Genomic DNA, 17,361 nt, shown 5'->3' with positions numbered 1-17,361 from the left:
TGGCTCCCATCTGACATTCTGGCGTGAGAACTGCACTGTTGAAATGTTTTGGCCAAAGCATTTGTTTTCTTCATAACTTATTCCTACAGCCATTCCTGTGCGTAAGGAACTAACTATTTGTTATACAATCCAAAATAAAAACAATCCCTTAAACTATTCTCCAGGGACACCTCAGTACACATACACTGACACAAGACAACAAGAGGGACGGTTCAAATTGTCGTTTATTATGTGAGGACTTTGTAGTTTATACTGGCATATAACATAAGACAGACAGACATTCTGTTTGATTATGATAGCACAAACAGTACTGTATGCATGCATATGACAGATAGTCAGAGGAAATATTGTTTGTTTTTGCGCCAATTGCTCATGTTATCTTTGTTTGTTTTCCTTGTATTTAGTAGTCTTAAAGGATAATTCAATATGTAGGGTGACTAGGGTCCTTTGAGAGGCCCCCCATCCTGGATCTCTATAGAAAATAAACGTTTACTGTATAGTGTATGTTCATTGCTGTCTGAACCAGGGGTGAACTAACTGTATAGGACATGGGAGAAACTTGGACGTCGTGTCCAAATGTTTCAGGGGTCAGCTGATCAAATGTTATTGTACCTAGAGTGAGTTTTGTAATAGATGCAGTGGTGGAAAGTAACTAAGTACATACATGAACTGAAGTACTGTACTTGAGGTATTTGTACTTTACTTGAGTATTTCCAATTTCCAGCACTTTTACTTCTACTTATCTCGGATCCAAATATTGTACTTTTACTACACTAAATTTATTTAAAACTTTAGTTACTTTTGATTATTATTACAAAACGTGCATTAACCACTTCAGCACTTTTTCCACCACTGAATAGATGGTGTACTTAATTCACTGGATAAAATGTCAGAATTGAGATATATTATTTCCTCAAAAGAAACATGAAAAGGTAAGAAACTCTAGCCAAAGAGATATGTAAACCTTCCACATTTCGAAAGATGCAGCTTGGGCATGACAATGCCCAGATTCTATTTGGTTCTTGTGAGCATGAACCACTTAACATTCCATTATTCAAGGCTTGTGTGATTGCTGAGAGCTATGAGCTTGTTGGTTCTCCAGACGTAAATTACTGCCAGGATTTCGGAAATTAAGACTTTAGCATTCAGCTCAAAAGGTGTCGGAAACACACAATGGAACAAGGAGGTCCACCTGTCTGTCTGAAGAGACAGAGTTCATGCTTTTTGTTTTTGTGTCACTGTAATTTGCACAATGAGGTGAGCTGAGGATTCTGTATGGATTTTCTCTCAAGCCTTCTCACTATGGGCATTTTTTCGGACTAATGTAATCCATTCAACATAGTTAAGAGTATTGAGAGAAAAATCCATTCAAAATCCATTTACAATGGATTACAGGGCCTTTGCTACTAACCCTAGAAAAATACATATTTTATATAATTATTAAAATATATTTCATTTAATCATTAGCTATTTTAGGCCTATTATGAGCTTCCCTTGCAATGAGTTCAAACCATTACACTTTGAAAATATTTAACGCTTAAAACAATACAACCAGCCGACGATGACATCACTCCCCACCCCCCACTTTTACAATAATAGCAAAATAGGCTGTGCTTCAATATTCTTTATTGTTCAGTATTGCAGTGCATTATCACCACTGTTGGCATTTCATACGTTCTCATAGTCTGAAATCACTCAAGTGCCAAATAAAATGTAATGTAGACAATGACAGTGAAAGACAGATCTTTAAGACCAAGGCAGGCCTGTCTCAGGATGTATCATCAACAGAGAGGAAAATAATACTGGAGCAGGAATTCACACAGTGACAAAAAGACACGTTTCCTCTACATTCCTACATTCCTTTCATGAGACCTTTACCAGAAATTATCATATTTCTGAATGATTGTGAATAATTATATACATACCGTTTCAATAAATAGGAGTATTTTAATATTAAATTAATGGTTTCTTAAAAATACATGGTACACGGAGTCACGGACGGCACATTAAAATAAAAAGCATTTTCTTTCAAAATAACCATGTTTGTCAGCATTTGTGATACCAAAAAAGAAAGACAAACATACAAAATACAACAACAAACAACAAAAGAAAACAATGTTATGACTGGTGCTGATTCGAAGAAGGCACTTCCTTGGCAACACATACAGTAGATCCCTCTTTCATATATTGAACCTGTAGCAAAAAAAGACGAAAACAGAAATTGATTATGGCATTTTTTCAACCTTGAAATTTCACATTTTTTAACATGTAAAATACTGGGCTCTTCAGTCTAGTTTTGAGAATGACACATTTGTGACATCCTGGACTAGGGCTGGGTGATATGGGAAAACATTTAATATCACAATATGTTTGACCAAATATACCTCTATCACCAGTAAGACGCGCAAACGCGGGAAGCGAACGCAGCTGAGACCCTGCAGATCATGTCTGTCTGTCTGTGTGTCTGTCCCGCTGTTACTGTATATGTGGACCTGGCCCCTTTTTTGCCCATATATGGAGCTGAGTGGACCTGGCCCCTTTTGTGCCCATATATGGAGCTGAGTGATTGCTGATGCAACACACTCCATATTTGGATAGCGGGACAGACACACGGACACACGGACAGACATGATCTGCTAGGTCTCATAGTAAGTGCTCACTGCGTTCGCAAATATTGTGAGTGATGATTTTTTTTCCAGTAATAACAGATTTACAAGCACAATGTGACGCATTGTGAGCTTGTAGATCAGCTATTTCTGAAAATGTTTGAGAACCTTTCAGAGTATAAAATAGAGTTTGAATGATTAAAACCAGGAAGAGACAACACATATGACATATATGACAATATTGCGATATCCCAAATCACAGAAGATATCTACCGGTAGTCTCATATCATGATGATATTGATGTAATTTTGATATATTGCCCAGCTCTATCTTGGACATGCAGCAGGAGAGAATTATGTTTTTTGGCTTTTAAAAGGAGTGTGAAGTTGAACGGATGTGCAGTCCACTGCATTCAAATCAAGTCTTTTTGATGACCATGATGTCTGTATTAATGAGTCACAGTACTGTACCAAGCCTTTAACGGCTCCCCATTTGTCACATTCATTTGTCGGAATTCTCAGAATCGTATAGTCTTACGACAGGGTCTCATTTTCTGTGTCACTGAATATCTGCTATTAAAATGTAAGAGCAATATAATCACTTGTGCAGAAGGACTCTTTCATGCCAGTCCATCATGACCTTATGGCATTCATTCAATGACAGCGTGGGGTTGACTCCAAGACTATACACCTGAATGCATCAAACCTTCTGTCGTAATAGATGGACAAAGACCTATTTATATTGTAAATTGCAAAAAAAAAATTGTAATATTACACTGAGGAATTGTTTCTAAATGAAAGAAATGCAGATAGCCTGAGTCGGGTCTACCTGCCTCATTGTCTCCACCAGGCCGAAGGCATGGAGAGAGAGTATGTTTTGCACTTCGTCCGTCCGTGTGTGTGTGTGCCTGTTATAGCGCCACCAGCAGGCCGACTTTTGAAAAACACATTTTTTTTATATTACTCCTCCAGATTTTGTCCAGAAATCCCGAAAATCATTACACACTATCGCTAAAGTCATGTGTTCAAGACGGATCTCTCCGATATTTCAGATTACAACCTAATTGGCTAACATTGGCTTTAAAAATGTGCAGGATCGGCCCGTTTTTAATGAAAAAGACTCAAATCATGAACGGAGCGTGCAATTTACGCGAAATCTTTCACAGACTTTCCTACTAGGTTGAGTAATATATCCCACCCTTTTCACATTGGCCTGTTATAGTGCCACCAACAGGTGGATTTCTGCAAAACACATTTTTACAACAAAATGCCTCAAATCATCCAATTGCCATTCAAGGCATGAGAAGAAATGTCACCCTTTTCACATTGTCCTATTATAGCGCCACCAGGAGGCCACAACCTGACCTGAGCCCGAGAAGCACTTTTTCTAGTTATTTATTTGTTTGCTTGATTGTTTGATTTATTTATTTTTCTCACTGACTGGTTTACCTCATATGTTTCTGAGATATTGAGATTATGATTGGAATGACTGGCTTGAGAGGTGTTGATATTTGTTAATACTTTAGGATTATAAAATAATTGAGAGGTGTTGATATTTGTTAATATCTTTAGGATTATAGCAACTTCATGTTCTTGGGTTCATGCTAAAGTGCTAACCACTGAGCCACCATGCAACCGACATTTTTGTAAGATTTTTTTTTTTGATACAATGTTTTTGGACATCCATATAGTGATTAAAATAAATAAATAAACAAATAATGTCAGAGAGGTTGACAAGTTTGTCTTTACACTATTTAGCAATGCATGCAAAAGCAGTATTTTAGATAGCATGAGCATACAACTAAACACAAGATAAAGCTGTATCTTCCCTGGCTATGGGTTAGAGTCAGCAGTTGACCAATCAGTGCAGCTAAAGTGTCATGGCGGCCTGAGCTTACAGTGGTGGAAAGTAACTAAGTACATTTACTTACTTAAGTACTGTATAATTTTGAGGTGTACTTTACTCAGTACTTTTACTTATATTCCACTACATTTCGGAGGCAAATGGTGTACTTTTACTCCACTACATTAATAGATTTTGAAAACACACATTAACCACAGCAGCCCTATATACATTTCGGCCATTTGAAAATAGCCGATCTTGTAGATCTGCTATTTTCAAAGGACTTTTATACATTTGAAAACTTGTAAAATGGGACATTCTGCATAATGAGTACTTTTACTTTTGGTACTTTTGGTAGATATCATCATACCAATACTTCTATACATAAATTACAAATACTGTAGTACATTTTGAATTCTGAATATTTACTTGCAACAGAGTAATTCTACATTGCAGTATTGATACTTTTCAAGTAAAACATGTGAATATGTTTTCCACCACTGCTCAGAACGATTAGTTAAGGAACTCACTATGTCAAACTTGGATGACACACACTGCTACAGACAGTATGTTGGCTGTAGACGCAGAAATTAACCTGGGCCAAAAGGAACCAAACCTTGCCGTAATGGCATGGATGCGGGCCAGCAGCACTGCAGCATTTTCAAACAACCCACTCCCTACACCAGTGGTTCCCAAACAGCGTGCCGTGGCCCGTGAGACAAGTGCAGGTGTGCTTTGGGATTTGTAACTACATTTTTACAACCATACTAAAATAAATCTGTACATTATTGCGAACGCAGTGATTGCGAACCCAGTGAGCACTTACTATGAGACCTAGCAGATCATGTCTGTCTGTCTGTCTGTCTGTCTGTCTGTGTGTGTGTCCGTGTGTCCCCCCTTTGTGCCCATATATGGAGCTGAGTGATTTGTTTGTGATTGATGCAACACACTCCATATTTGGACGTATAGCTGCTTTGGGGACTCCTTATATGGTTATGGCTAAGTTAAAAACTTAACTTAAAAATAACTTAACTTAAAAAAATAATAACTTAAAAATAAATCTTAAAAAAAAAGCCAAATATGTACGAGCTGCGTTCGCTTCCCGCGTTTGCGCGTCTTACTGGTCTTGCTGTTCAGTAAGTAGGAAAATCCATCGTACCATCACATTTCATTTATTTATGCAAACAGCACATGCTTACATGCTTTTGTGAATAAGTATGGCCAAACAAAATATCACTCGGCATTAGTCATTGTCAACGGTAAATGCCCAGCTCACACCTTTGCTCTCACCTTTAAACAAAACAGTACATTTAGGACGCTCTCTGACCAGAAGCTGAATAAGTGTAATAAACTCCCAATTAAAATTATCTTCTAAAAGCTTACAGATGTAGGGAAGATGCACTGCAAACACATGCTTATGATTATGTGCACATCAGTTTCCCCCAATGTGCTACATATTGTAGAGATGACACATTTCAATAATTCTGACCACCCAATAACAATATCCCTCTGTTACAAACCAATATGCAATAGACCAAATCAGAATGCTTGAATGTAAACTGGTATTTATGGGATAGAATTCTATGGACTGTCAAGAAGTTGTTTGAATTGTCAATAACCATAATTTCGTAAGTGTCCTGTTCTTCTCAGCTCAACCGATCTATCGGTTTGGCCGATTCATCTGTCATTAATCAATATGGGAACCCATCTGCAACCACAAGGAAAGACAGCGCCCTCTGCTGTTCTTTCCATTGAATGTACCTCTGGGGGCGGGGCCCAATAGAATGTGGTTAACAGGATGTTGGCCAAAAAAATAGGAATGCCAGGTTGAAAGTGATTCATTGAAATATAATTCTATTTCAGAAAAACTACCGGACAAAACATCAATAATCGGAGGGCTAGGCTTCTCCAAAATTGGGGTTGGCATAGGACACAAAAATCTGGCAATCCCATCCAAAAAGAGAAAAGGTCTTACTCACATGCAATATCTACGATTGCGTGCAGAGTGGACTCATTGCTAATCGTGTAAGCAATCTTGCACATCTTTTGTAATCTGAAATTTAGAAAATGGTAATTAAAATATGTGATTGATATAATTTGCAAACAGTATACCACTCCTCACCTAGATTCTCAAAGGTCAGAACAGAACTTGCTGTCAGACTAGAGTAGCTTTTTCACGTCAAGTCAAAGTTTTTACAGGTCAGGTCAATTTTGCACAAAATTAGTATTTATACAAATAGCAAATGTAGATGACCTACCAATAATGTACTGTAGGTCTAGACTAGATCACTTCAAAATGGCATTTACTGTCAAACCTTTGAAGATGAACTTGATGAACTCAATATAACAATGAAAATAATGTTACGTAAATAATTGTGCAATTTTGGCAGTAGGCCTATGTTAAAACTACACCCAGTCGTCAAATTTGGGAGGTTCTACATAAGAATAAATAACATTTGTTGAACATTAAAGCATATCTTCTTTAATGTTCTCATTCTGATTCTGAATCATCTCTTTTTTAAATTGCTCAGCGCATGCCTCCGTGTCTGGTCTAGGAGAAGCCCTGGTGGCCAACAAGATGGATAATCGGAGGCTCTAGGGTCACACATGCTTCTCTTTATTTTACAGGAGGGTGAGGTTGTAGGGGAAAAGCCCAGCTGTCAGTGACAGTGTCAAGAACAAAAACGTTGCAGCAGGACTGAAAACCTATTTTAATGCATTTAACCACTATATATATTGACCAGTCCCCCAGGGCTCTATACTAGATCCACTAATATTTCCCTATACAACAAATCTATTCTGTGAAAATACATAAGACAAAAATATCTCACAATGCGCCATGTTGCAACGCGTTGTAAGCTTGGAGATCTGCTATTTTCATGCAATGTTTGCCTCAGAATAGGGGCGGTAAGTTTTAAGTGGTTAGGGATGCAAGAGTTACAAAAAGGGGAAACGAGTTAGGGTTGAGAGAAAGAGAAACCCCATGCTCTGATGTTATGTGCATGCCATTTATGTTTGTTCCTAAAGTAATAGTTCACCCCCCAAAATGACTTTTTCTATGGATTACTCACCCCATGGAGACTTGAATTCATGGATATGTTTTTGTCTTATTCCTAAGCCAATAATTTGATGACCAGCAGTGGTTCCCTATGAAGACACAAAGGAGACTTTTTGTCTCCATGGTGTGAGCAATCGATAGAAAGAATCACACCTGTGTGAACTGGGTGGTGCAACTCCCCTCTCCCCCTGCCTCTCTCTCTCTCTCTGTAATTAGCACTAGGCAACAGTGCAACACTATCTCTCTCTCTCTCTCTCTCTCTCTCTCTCTCTTTGGGTGAACCATCGTGAGTCAGTTCTTTACTGCTTAGTGCTTAACACTGACTATACGGATGGAATGGTCAACTATTGCAATGCTGCACGTTCACAACAGCGGCGACAGGCTTCAAGTAATTTTCAGTGAATTCCAGTTACATGAATCTACAAACTGACGTCAGACACTTGTCACTGCATGACGGGCGTCCATGCAGTGACAACAACAAAAGGTTGGGCTTGCTTCAAAATGTTACAGATAACGATGACTGTGTCAGGTGACGCAGTGAAGTGTCAATCACATGTTTTTGTTTCAACATTTCCACTCCGCTTCTCTCTCCACCACAATTGCCATTAACCAGTGCTATTTAACCCTGTAGGGTTGCTAATGCCACACCGCCTAAATGAAAAGGGTACTGTAGTACCCTTTTCATTTACCCTTTTCATTTAGGCAGTGTGGCATGAGCAACACTTCAACGGTGAGTCAGCAGCAATGTAGCTGGCCATGCATGGTCGTTTTATATAGCTTTTAACACCACCAGTGTGAACACAGCATAAGAGGGCACTAATACTAATCAAGTCTATAGCACTTTTTAATGGATGCCAATACCAGAGTATAGTCTATTGTCATCAGGACCAGAGACAAAGCAGGCATACATTTCATCATACACAAAGTAACATGCAGTATCAAAGGCATACATACATGCTGGTCTTGAGCAATCCCTTGTGTTGTGATAAAGTCTATGAAAGTGTGTTCTGCATTCCGATGAAAACTTGACTGGTCCTGCTTAAAAGAAAAGGCTTTATCAGGTAAAAACAAAAAGATTTGGTAAATAGTGAAGCGGCTAATGGAAAAATCCTTCAGATTATGATACAAGTATGAAATTCAGGTGCGTTTGTTCTCTGGATGTTACTGATCATGATCAAATCTAGCTAATGTGCCACTTGAAAATCCAAGATGGTGGGCATTTTTCAACATTGCCACCACATTGGAAGTTTGCTAATCTTGGAAGCCAATCGTAGCTAAACGGAAAGGAATCTGAATAATCTCACTGATATGACACCAGAGAGACTGAGTACCAATTTGTATGAGGTCAATTATTTGAACAGCAAATCTAAAGCACCAATGGGACTGATCGGTGTGAAACAAACTTTGCATCTTTCTGGTTTTGACAGCACCTACATCCAATCAGAAAAGTCCAATATGATTGCATTAAACAACGTTAAAGAATGTTAAACTCACTTTGCCACTCACTTTGCCACTCAATTTGCCATTCACTTTATGCATGCACATACTCTCTATAGACCCTGCCCATTTCCGACAACTAGATTCTCCACCAATCTTTTGCTACTACTCCTACAGATCTGTACACATTCTCTCTGGAGTGATTACGATGTATGAGTCAGATTTTCCCTATTCCTTTCGGATTGGCTGCGATTGGTTTCAAAATTTGCTCATTTCCATCTTGGTGGCCCACAAGCTACATTTGATCAGTAACCTCTAGTCTGGAGAACAAACACACCAAGTTTCAGGTTAGTATCATAGCCTAAAGTGCACGATTCTGCCCAAATATTGCTGTTTACCGCTCCACTAAATAGAAATATATTTCACAGGCTCAGCTTAATTTTTCCCCCTTTTTTTTCTAATAATTTTTATCCCACGATTTTGTAACCCATTTTTCACCCCTGTGTCAATTATCTAATGTGATCCTGGGCTCTACACCCTCCGCCAGCCTAGTCCCCATATGGGGAGAGCAACGGACTTGAACTCATGCTTCCTTCATGCCTGAGTGTCCAAGTTGCTCCTTTACACCTGACAGGGGGAGTTTCCCTGGTTGGACGTAGCACGTGGAACACGTTATTCCAACCAGTTCCTTTCCCCTCCATCAGGCGCCCCGGCTGGCCAGGGGGAGGCAGTTTAGAGACCAGGATTACTGCATGTTTTTTGTGAGGGTACCTACCCTAGGACACACACACATATGTCAGCATGACATGTAACTACAGTAGGATATGCACAATCTACAGTGAATGGGTTACCAGCTATCACCAGAAATAAAAGCAAATTACAAAGAACGTGCTACTGCAGCTATACACTCTCACAGAGCACATGAATCGGCATTAATATGGCAAATCTGTATCAAAAACAGATGGAAGGCCTCAAAATTATTACAAGTATTTCTGCACTGTTCCTGCAACAGCAAGCTTCCGGATTTTCACACCAATAATGAAGACTGCTTATAAGTCCTGAGACAAATAATCAGCTTAGCCTCACATAGCCTTCAACTTTACTGCCTAGTGCCTTCAGACCATGTGCTCAGTTTCTCTGCACTGTGTTGCTGCTGCTCAGACAGGGCCACCCTGGCCTGAACCTCAGCAGCACGCATGCACAATTGTATGACTTAAGCTTATACTGGCCTATTACTTACCGTGGGTTTTCCACACCACAGAGAGAGAATCTGAGATTTTACAGAGCAGACATGTGAAATTGTGAATGACACTCACTGGAAAGCAGGTCTGTTGTAAATGCTCTGAAAGTCTCAGATTATCTGTGCCATTTCATTATATATCTAATATATAATGATAAATGCGCTGTAGGCTATATACTGTATATCATGGGTGGGTCATCACAAACAGGTAATGTACTTACTTTACAAACTTTGTGTGAAGGCCGCATATCGGCAAATTCGGCATGAACATGTAGTATAATTATACTGTATAAATGTAGTGTTTAAAAGTGCCATACTTGACAGGCCGTTTCCTTACCTGTGAAATGCTTGATGAATTTGTCTTTCAGGTTTACATCTCTAGGGACAACTTCTGTAAAAGAAAACAAAGACATATTAGTTTATAGGGAATGTGGACATGTTTTGACAAAGGTTTTAAACCAGTAGAAGTGCCCCCTGCCTTCCCCCCATGTCCTGCATTTATTGTGTAGGAATTGCACGTCAGAAATGCAGGAAGAATACAGATACAAATGTCAGTGGTGCACTTGTGCCTTCATTGATGTGATTGAACTACAGCACAGCTCCAAAGATAAGGGAATGACATCCACCCATCCCCTGAATCACAATTCAAACACAACACATACTAGTGGGCTGATACACTCTAAACAGGCTAACAGGCTGAAGAGATTATTGTTTGGCAGTTTTAATGCTGATCATCAGTGTCATAAGAATTCCAAGCAGACAGCCTCTAGGTTACCTTTACATTAGCCCCTGGACCTACGTAGGAATGAGCAGCATTTGCCAAGGAAGAGGAAAGGCGGAACTTTTCAGCCAATTTAACAAACTATCCAAAACATCCATGGTAATCCTTTTGATGTTCAGATCCCACTCAAGAGTCAAGATTTCAAGAATCATGTGTATTGTTAGTTCCATTATACAGTACATGTAGTATACAGGAGTACGATTCTTGGCTTTCAGCACCTCAACATTGTGGTAACAAAACAAAATAGCAAAGGATTTGCAATTAAATAATAGTAACTAGAAAAAGTGCCCCTCGGGGTACAGGTCTACACCAGGATAAGATCGTTTTCGGAAAAATGTGAAGTGGCATTTCTTTCTCCGCCTAGTGGGAATATGCATGCAGTTTCACAGCAATCAGACGATGTTTTAATGATTTGCAGCATTTTGTACAAAATGGGCCACTCCTGAAAACTTTGGAAGCCAATCAGGATGGAATATGAGAAATCAAACAGACCCGTCTTGATCACATGACTATAGAGATCATGTGTACCTTTCTTTCTCACTTGTCTACAATGAAGTGTGTGGGGGGGGGGGGACCCATGACAGTTATAAGAAGTATTCGCCTCTGGCACCATCGGTCCAAGACCTTCAGCTCTCACTGGACCGGTTCGCTGTCGAGTGTACGGCGGCTGGGATGAGGATCAACATCTTCAAATCTGAGGCCATGGTTCTCAGCAGGAAACCGGTGGATTGTGCCGTCGGAGCGGCAGGGGCGGTATTGCAGTCGCTGTACCGCACTGTTGTGACGAAAAGAGAGTTGAGCCAGAAGGTCAAAGCTCTCTGTCTAACGAGCAATCTTCGTTCCTACTCATGATCATGAAGTGTGGGTCATGACCGAAAGAACAAGGTCACAAATACAATCGGCCGAAATGAGTTTTCTTCGACGGGTGGCTGGCTAGGGAGGTCATCGAGGCACATCCCATTGGGGGGAGAGGATACACCAAGGCACAGTTGGAGGAAACACATAGACTCACTGGCCTTGGAACGTCTCGGGATCCCCCAGGAGGAAGTCACTAATGTTGCTCTGGTGAGGGAAGTCTGGAGCTCTCTGGTGGAGCTGTTGCCCCCATGACCCGACTACGGATAAGCGGTTGAAGATGGATGGATGGATGGTTCTTAGCAGGAAACCAATGGATTGTGCAGTCCGGGTAGGGAATGAGACATTACCCCAGGTGAAGGAGTTTAAGTATCTCGGGGTCTTGTTCACGAGTGAGGGGAGGATGCCTCTCGGGCGTCTCCCTAGGGAGGTCCTCGAGGCACATCCCACTGGGAGGAGACCCCAGGGCAGACCAAGGCGCAGTTGGAGGAAACGCATCAACTCACTGGCCTTGGAACGGAATCGGGATCTCCCAGGAGGAAGTTCCTGCTGTTGCTCTGGAGAGGGAAGTCTGGAGCTCTCTGGTGGAGCTGTTGCCCCCGCGACCCGACTATGGATAAGTGGTTGAAGATGGATAGATGGATGCATAAACTAAAATAAAAAGTACTCAAATATTATAGAATACGATAGCAAATGCACTCGCTGGGCATTATCAGTTAAAACAAGAAAGAACCTGCCCATTTGCAGAAATAAACGGGTTCATGAGTCTAATGCTTACTGTATATTAGGTGGTAAAAGGGTCTAAACATACAACCTGGCCCTAGCTCTGGTGTCATGTGTGATAACAGAAACATTCTTAGACTTGAGATTATGCTTTATTTTGGTTACTGATTATACGGATCTACAGTACACTTTTACAGAAAGAGATGGGTTTGGTCTGTCAGTGTCAACCAGAAATGTATTCACTCCTAAAAAAAACAACACAAAATGAGAAATGTTAGCAAAATGGCCTGTCAATCTGAAAACATTTCACCATAATATTTGTGTTTTATCATACACAACCTGGTAAACTATTGACTGAGCTGACTTTATTTAACCACTTAAACCCTATACTGTATGTCTGTTGTATGTCTATATAGTGAAAATAGTAGAATAGTGTTGGCCTATTATAATAATATGCCCAGAATCAAAACACTAGGGTTCTTGTGGTTAAAGTTTACAGATACAGCTGACAGGAAAGATGCAGGCAGCTTCAAATTTATCACAGCAATCAATATAGTCATGAGATGGAGAAATAGGCATTTCTCCATCTCCTCATCACGTGCAAAACATCTCCTTATATTTGCGTGACCATGGATGTTTGGGAATGGCACACGCACCACTTGATAATGTGCTGCTTTTAATATCCTCAGAAGGTACAGGATACATTCCGTCTAGTCAATGGTCTGTGAGGGGCTCATTTCCAGTTACGTTAACTTGAGCCTATTCCACTAAATTTGATTTTATGCCTTTTGTTAACCTTGGACCCTAACCCTAACATGTTTAATTACGGTAGAAGCTTTTGTTCACATCATGATCTAGTTCTTCAAACACAATCCGATTGTACAGTATATCCTAAATGAACCGGAATGTGTGAACTACCGTACAACTGGTTCTGCATCTGAAGTAGATAAGAATAGTGAAATAAGTGAATAGAAGACCAGCACTAAATAATATGAAGGCAGTTACAGGGAAGTGGTACTGGATGCATGATCCTTTATAAGAGTCTGTAGGCAACCTGTGGCTTTGTTTATTAGACAATTACAGAGAGGTGTATTAAGGACTTCCTTGAATTGCTAATAAGTTCTGGTCAGGACATAGCCTTATGTAAGCCATTAAAGGCACAGTAACACAAAGCACATCGTTGATGTGGATTTCAAAAAGGTACATCAAACCTACCTAGTGTCTTGAGGGAACACTAGCAAATCAAAATATTAGTGACAATCATATAGAAAACAATCTCACTGAAGATATACAGTGAGCAATAATGCTGTATTAACTTTAATAGACTACATGGGCAAGGGAGGTTTATACAGTATAGTCTCATCAAATATTCCCTGAATTCCATGACCATAACGTCTAATATGAAGTGTGGGGAGTGGGGACATAATGTGGCTTTAGGTAGCAAATGTATGTATATTTCCCCCCGTCCCACTCTACACTAATGTAATGCTCCATGACGAGTCGCTTGTCATTGGAGATGGATGAAGGGACGTCATAGTAAGGGGGTGGGGTTGAGATTCTGCGATGAATCACACTGAATGAATCATTCACAAGTTTGTGTCGGTGTCCCCATTGCCCCTCCCAGATCATTCTGACACTCCATAAAAAAATGTATGAATGAACGAGGAAGCAATGATGTCAATTGGGCATCCAGGAGAAGCTGATATTTCATTGCCAATTATGAGATCATCTACTAGCCTATGGTATATTTGACATACAGTATATTACTGAGCTTTATCTGAATTTTATATAAAATTGCAAAATTGTGAGCTAACTTTTCTTAATGGACCCTCAGTCATGGGTCCAGTTTCACACACTTTCAGAGTTAAATTAACACTGAGAATGTTGTACATATCTTTTAACACATAAGCCTGTACTTACTTATTATGATTTCCTGCACAAAGCCACTCATCAAAAAGAGTGTAAATCCAAGAGGGTGACAGTTGTATATATACACCTAAAGGTGTGTGCTGGGCGAACCAGACTAATGACAGCTGCCTCACCACAGTAAAATGGGGATTAAGCTATCATCATCATGCAGAGCCTAAAAATAAATCTTATCAGCTTACCTATTGGTCTAGTGTTATCCTGCCTAGGAACATAGAAAGGTTTTTCCCTTGAGGAGAACTTCATGTCTTGGGCTGCCGTGAAGAGTCCAGTGCTGTAGCGCCTGGGGGAGACAGGCTTGTCCCGTTGCTGGCTGTCTCCGATAACCTGCAAGATTACATCCAACAGGGTCCTTCTCTCTTTCTTCACCTCCTTGCTGTCCTTGCACTGGCCAGTCTGGCTTGAGGAGGTGACTAGCAGAAGGAAGACCATCAACAGCATGTGCCATTTCCTCTCCACCTGCATGGCTTCACTTTCTATAACGCAACAAGCAAATGCAAAAGTCAAATTAGATTTAACAGCGGTCAAAGCAAAAGACTGAAAATGAGAGTCTGTGATTTACATCAGAGATTTTAGAGATTAATAGCATAATTTGTTACGAGTTTTACATCATAACAATTTATGTGAGTTCAATAGCTGCCTCAAGGCTGTAGGCTACTTTTCATCTGTGAGTTATTAAATGTGTCATACTTGTTTTTTCCAATAATATCAATATCAAAGTTAAGCGTACAGATTAACAGATATTTTGTACCCAGTACAAGTGGTACCCAACTTTAAGCAGGTGCGTGCCGTACCAAGGAGCGCAAATTAACTAGATGCCAGCAGCCACAGGCTAATGCATGTTTGGCAGGAGGGGGTAACTTCAAACTTACTGCTTCAGGAGTGAAAGATGCTTATGTCCTGAAAGTGGACACAATTGTCTTCAGTATGAAGCTCTCCAGGCGTTGTCTATATTGTAGTTCCGACGGAAAGAGGCAGATTGTGTCCACTGCCGTCTTTCTTGAAATCATGCGTCCCGTTTTATACGACGAGCGAGCTTCTTGAATGTAATACAATCGATTTCGAGTGGGTGGCAAGGCAATGTTGACATCTTTGGTTCAATTTCTTCTAGTGACAGTCGCTCCCTTTGGCACGCGCCCCTCCTTCATGCGCTCCATAACATCACTGTAGGCAAAACTTCCAACAGAACTTGGTCCTTCCAAGAAAATCAGTGTTCACCTGTAAAAATGAGTCCTATTGGAATTTCCATTGGACAGGAAAAATAATAATAATAGTAGCCTATAATGCCACCCACGCAGTATGCAAAGGAATAGTTTCCAAAGTAAGTTGAGCGACTTGTTGGATGTTGGGCGCAGACAGGAGAGGTGTTTCTCGGCGGCCTCAGAGCATAAGCTTAATGCTGACCTGTCAGCTAATTGACGTGTCGATGTTTTTGTTCATCGATGTCCAAGTCTTGTGACCGCCTAAGCGCTGCAGAGAATGCGCTTACAAGAACAACCCTCAGACTGTTTTCCAGCCCGAGTGAATTGAAATCTAATAATTGTGCCACGGACTTTTTTTGTGCCCTTTATAAAGCTTATGGTTGATGATACAACAGGACGGGAGTGTAAGAAAAAAAAGAAAAGAAAAGAAAAGCTCTTTAGATAGGCCACTCTTTTAGGCCAATGGCAATTAAGTGTGATAGGCTAAATCATGGATGCAATTCAATATTGTAACTATAGGTAAAACTAGCCTTTATCTCGTCTTTTTATAATTAGGACACAATAATGTGTTTTTTATAATTTTTATAATTAGGATATAATAATAATAATTATTATTATTATAATAAATTATGTTTGCCCATAAGGAATAATCGAATGGCATCAATCAAGAAATCATCATTTCAATTGATATGCATAACAATTAACAAAAAAATAAACAAAGAAGAAAGACAAAGTAACATACTTAAAACTTAGCACGTTGTGCAGCGCAGTGCATTTCATGAAGCCACAATTAAACACAACCGTTTTCATATAGGGTTTTGGTTATTCATTTACTGAAATTATAAAGAAAGGACGCCATCTAGTGGGCTGGCACCATCATGTCAACGTGAACCTCATTGGTTTATAGTTTATAAAATGCTTATAGCATTTTTAAATAGGCTAACCTTTAACTCTTTAGTCAATATTCATGCTTATAACTAAAAAATACATCGCATGGATGCACCTGAGACGTATCCTCAGTGATGTATCCTGAGGTCAACGGGGTTTCGGGTCTACCATCATCATACCCCTCAGGTGACCCAGCCAGGGTTGATCAAATCCTGACTTACGTCCCAGTAGCTACCCTCGATCAGACCCACTAGGGAAAAACCAGGGCCACACAATCCGTTGGAACTACTCCAGAACTACTCTGCCAGGGCTGGGAGGTACGCTTCTGGCACATGGAAGGACTAGGCTCTGTGGGACCCTAACCCTATAACCCACCATGGGTTGACTCCTGTCCGGGCCCCTCCGGCTCCTATACGTCTCACCAGGTCCACTCCTACTCTCACCAGGCCCAGGATCTGTGTGTTGCACCAGAGTCCCATGCATGCAGCACCAGACACTTCATTCAGGAGTGGTGGGCAATGATTTCGCAGGGCAATGGTGCTGCGGCTCCGCTTGCTGCTTGCATGGCCCTCCTAAAGGCCTCACGGAGGGTTGTTGGGCTTCCTCCTCACGGAGGACACAGGCTGGGGCGCTAACCCATACTGCTCACCCTGACCCAGGTGCCGTCTACATTCCGGCTGTCACCCGTCTCTCCGGTGGTCACCATGACTATAACTGGTTGTCACATATAGTCTATTCCTATGACTCCAATAAAATAAGACAAGCCAAGGTGGATTATGATTGAAATGCTCTTGTCAGCTCCA

General features: G+C 40.5%; 1 protein-coding gene across 2 annotated transcripts; it reads right to left on the bottom strand.

Moving 5' to 3' along the window:
• Nucleotides 1-1,844: 1,844 nt before the first annotated feature.
• On the bottom strand, nt 1,845-15,445 carry alkal1 (ALK and LTK ligand 1). Of its 2 annotated transcripts, XM_080770650.1 has the most exons (6): nt 15,341-15,445; nt 14,651-14,944; nt 10,521-10,574; nt 8,461-8,541; nt 6,428-6,501; nt 2,063-2,193 (listed from the first exon to the last, which is right to left on the bottom strand). In XM_080770650.1, the coding sequence occupies exons 2-5, from the start codon at nt 14,931-14,933 to the stop codon at nt 6,437-6,439; spliced, it is 483 nt and encodes a 160-aa protein (XP_080626776.1). In that variant the 5' UTR covers nt 14,934-14,944; nt 15,341-15,445; the 3' UTR covers nt 2,063-2,193; nt 6,428-6,436. The 2 variants fall into 2 exon arrangements, with proteins under 2 accessions (XP_080626775.1, XP_080626776.1); XM_080770649.1 differs by lacking the exons at nt 6,428-6,501; nt 8,461-8,541 and adding an exon at nt 10,184-10,213 and having other exon boundaries at nt 1,845-2,193.
• Between the last annotated feature and the right edge of the window lie 1,916 nt (nt 15,446-17,361).

The sequence above is a fragment of the Protomyctophum bolini genome (assembly GCF_963924005.1).
Source record: "Protomyctophum bolini genome assembly, chromosome: 8".
Lineage (NCBI taxonomy): Eukaryota > Metazoa > Chordata > Actinopteri > Myctophiformes > Myctophidae > Protomyctophum > Protomyctophum bolini.
This window is presented reverse-complemented; position numbering and strand designations above follow the sequence as displayed.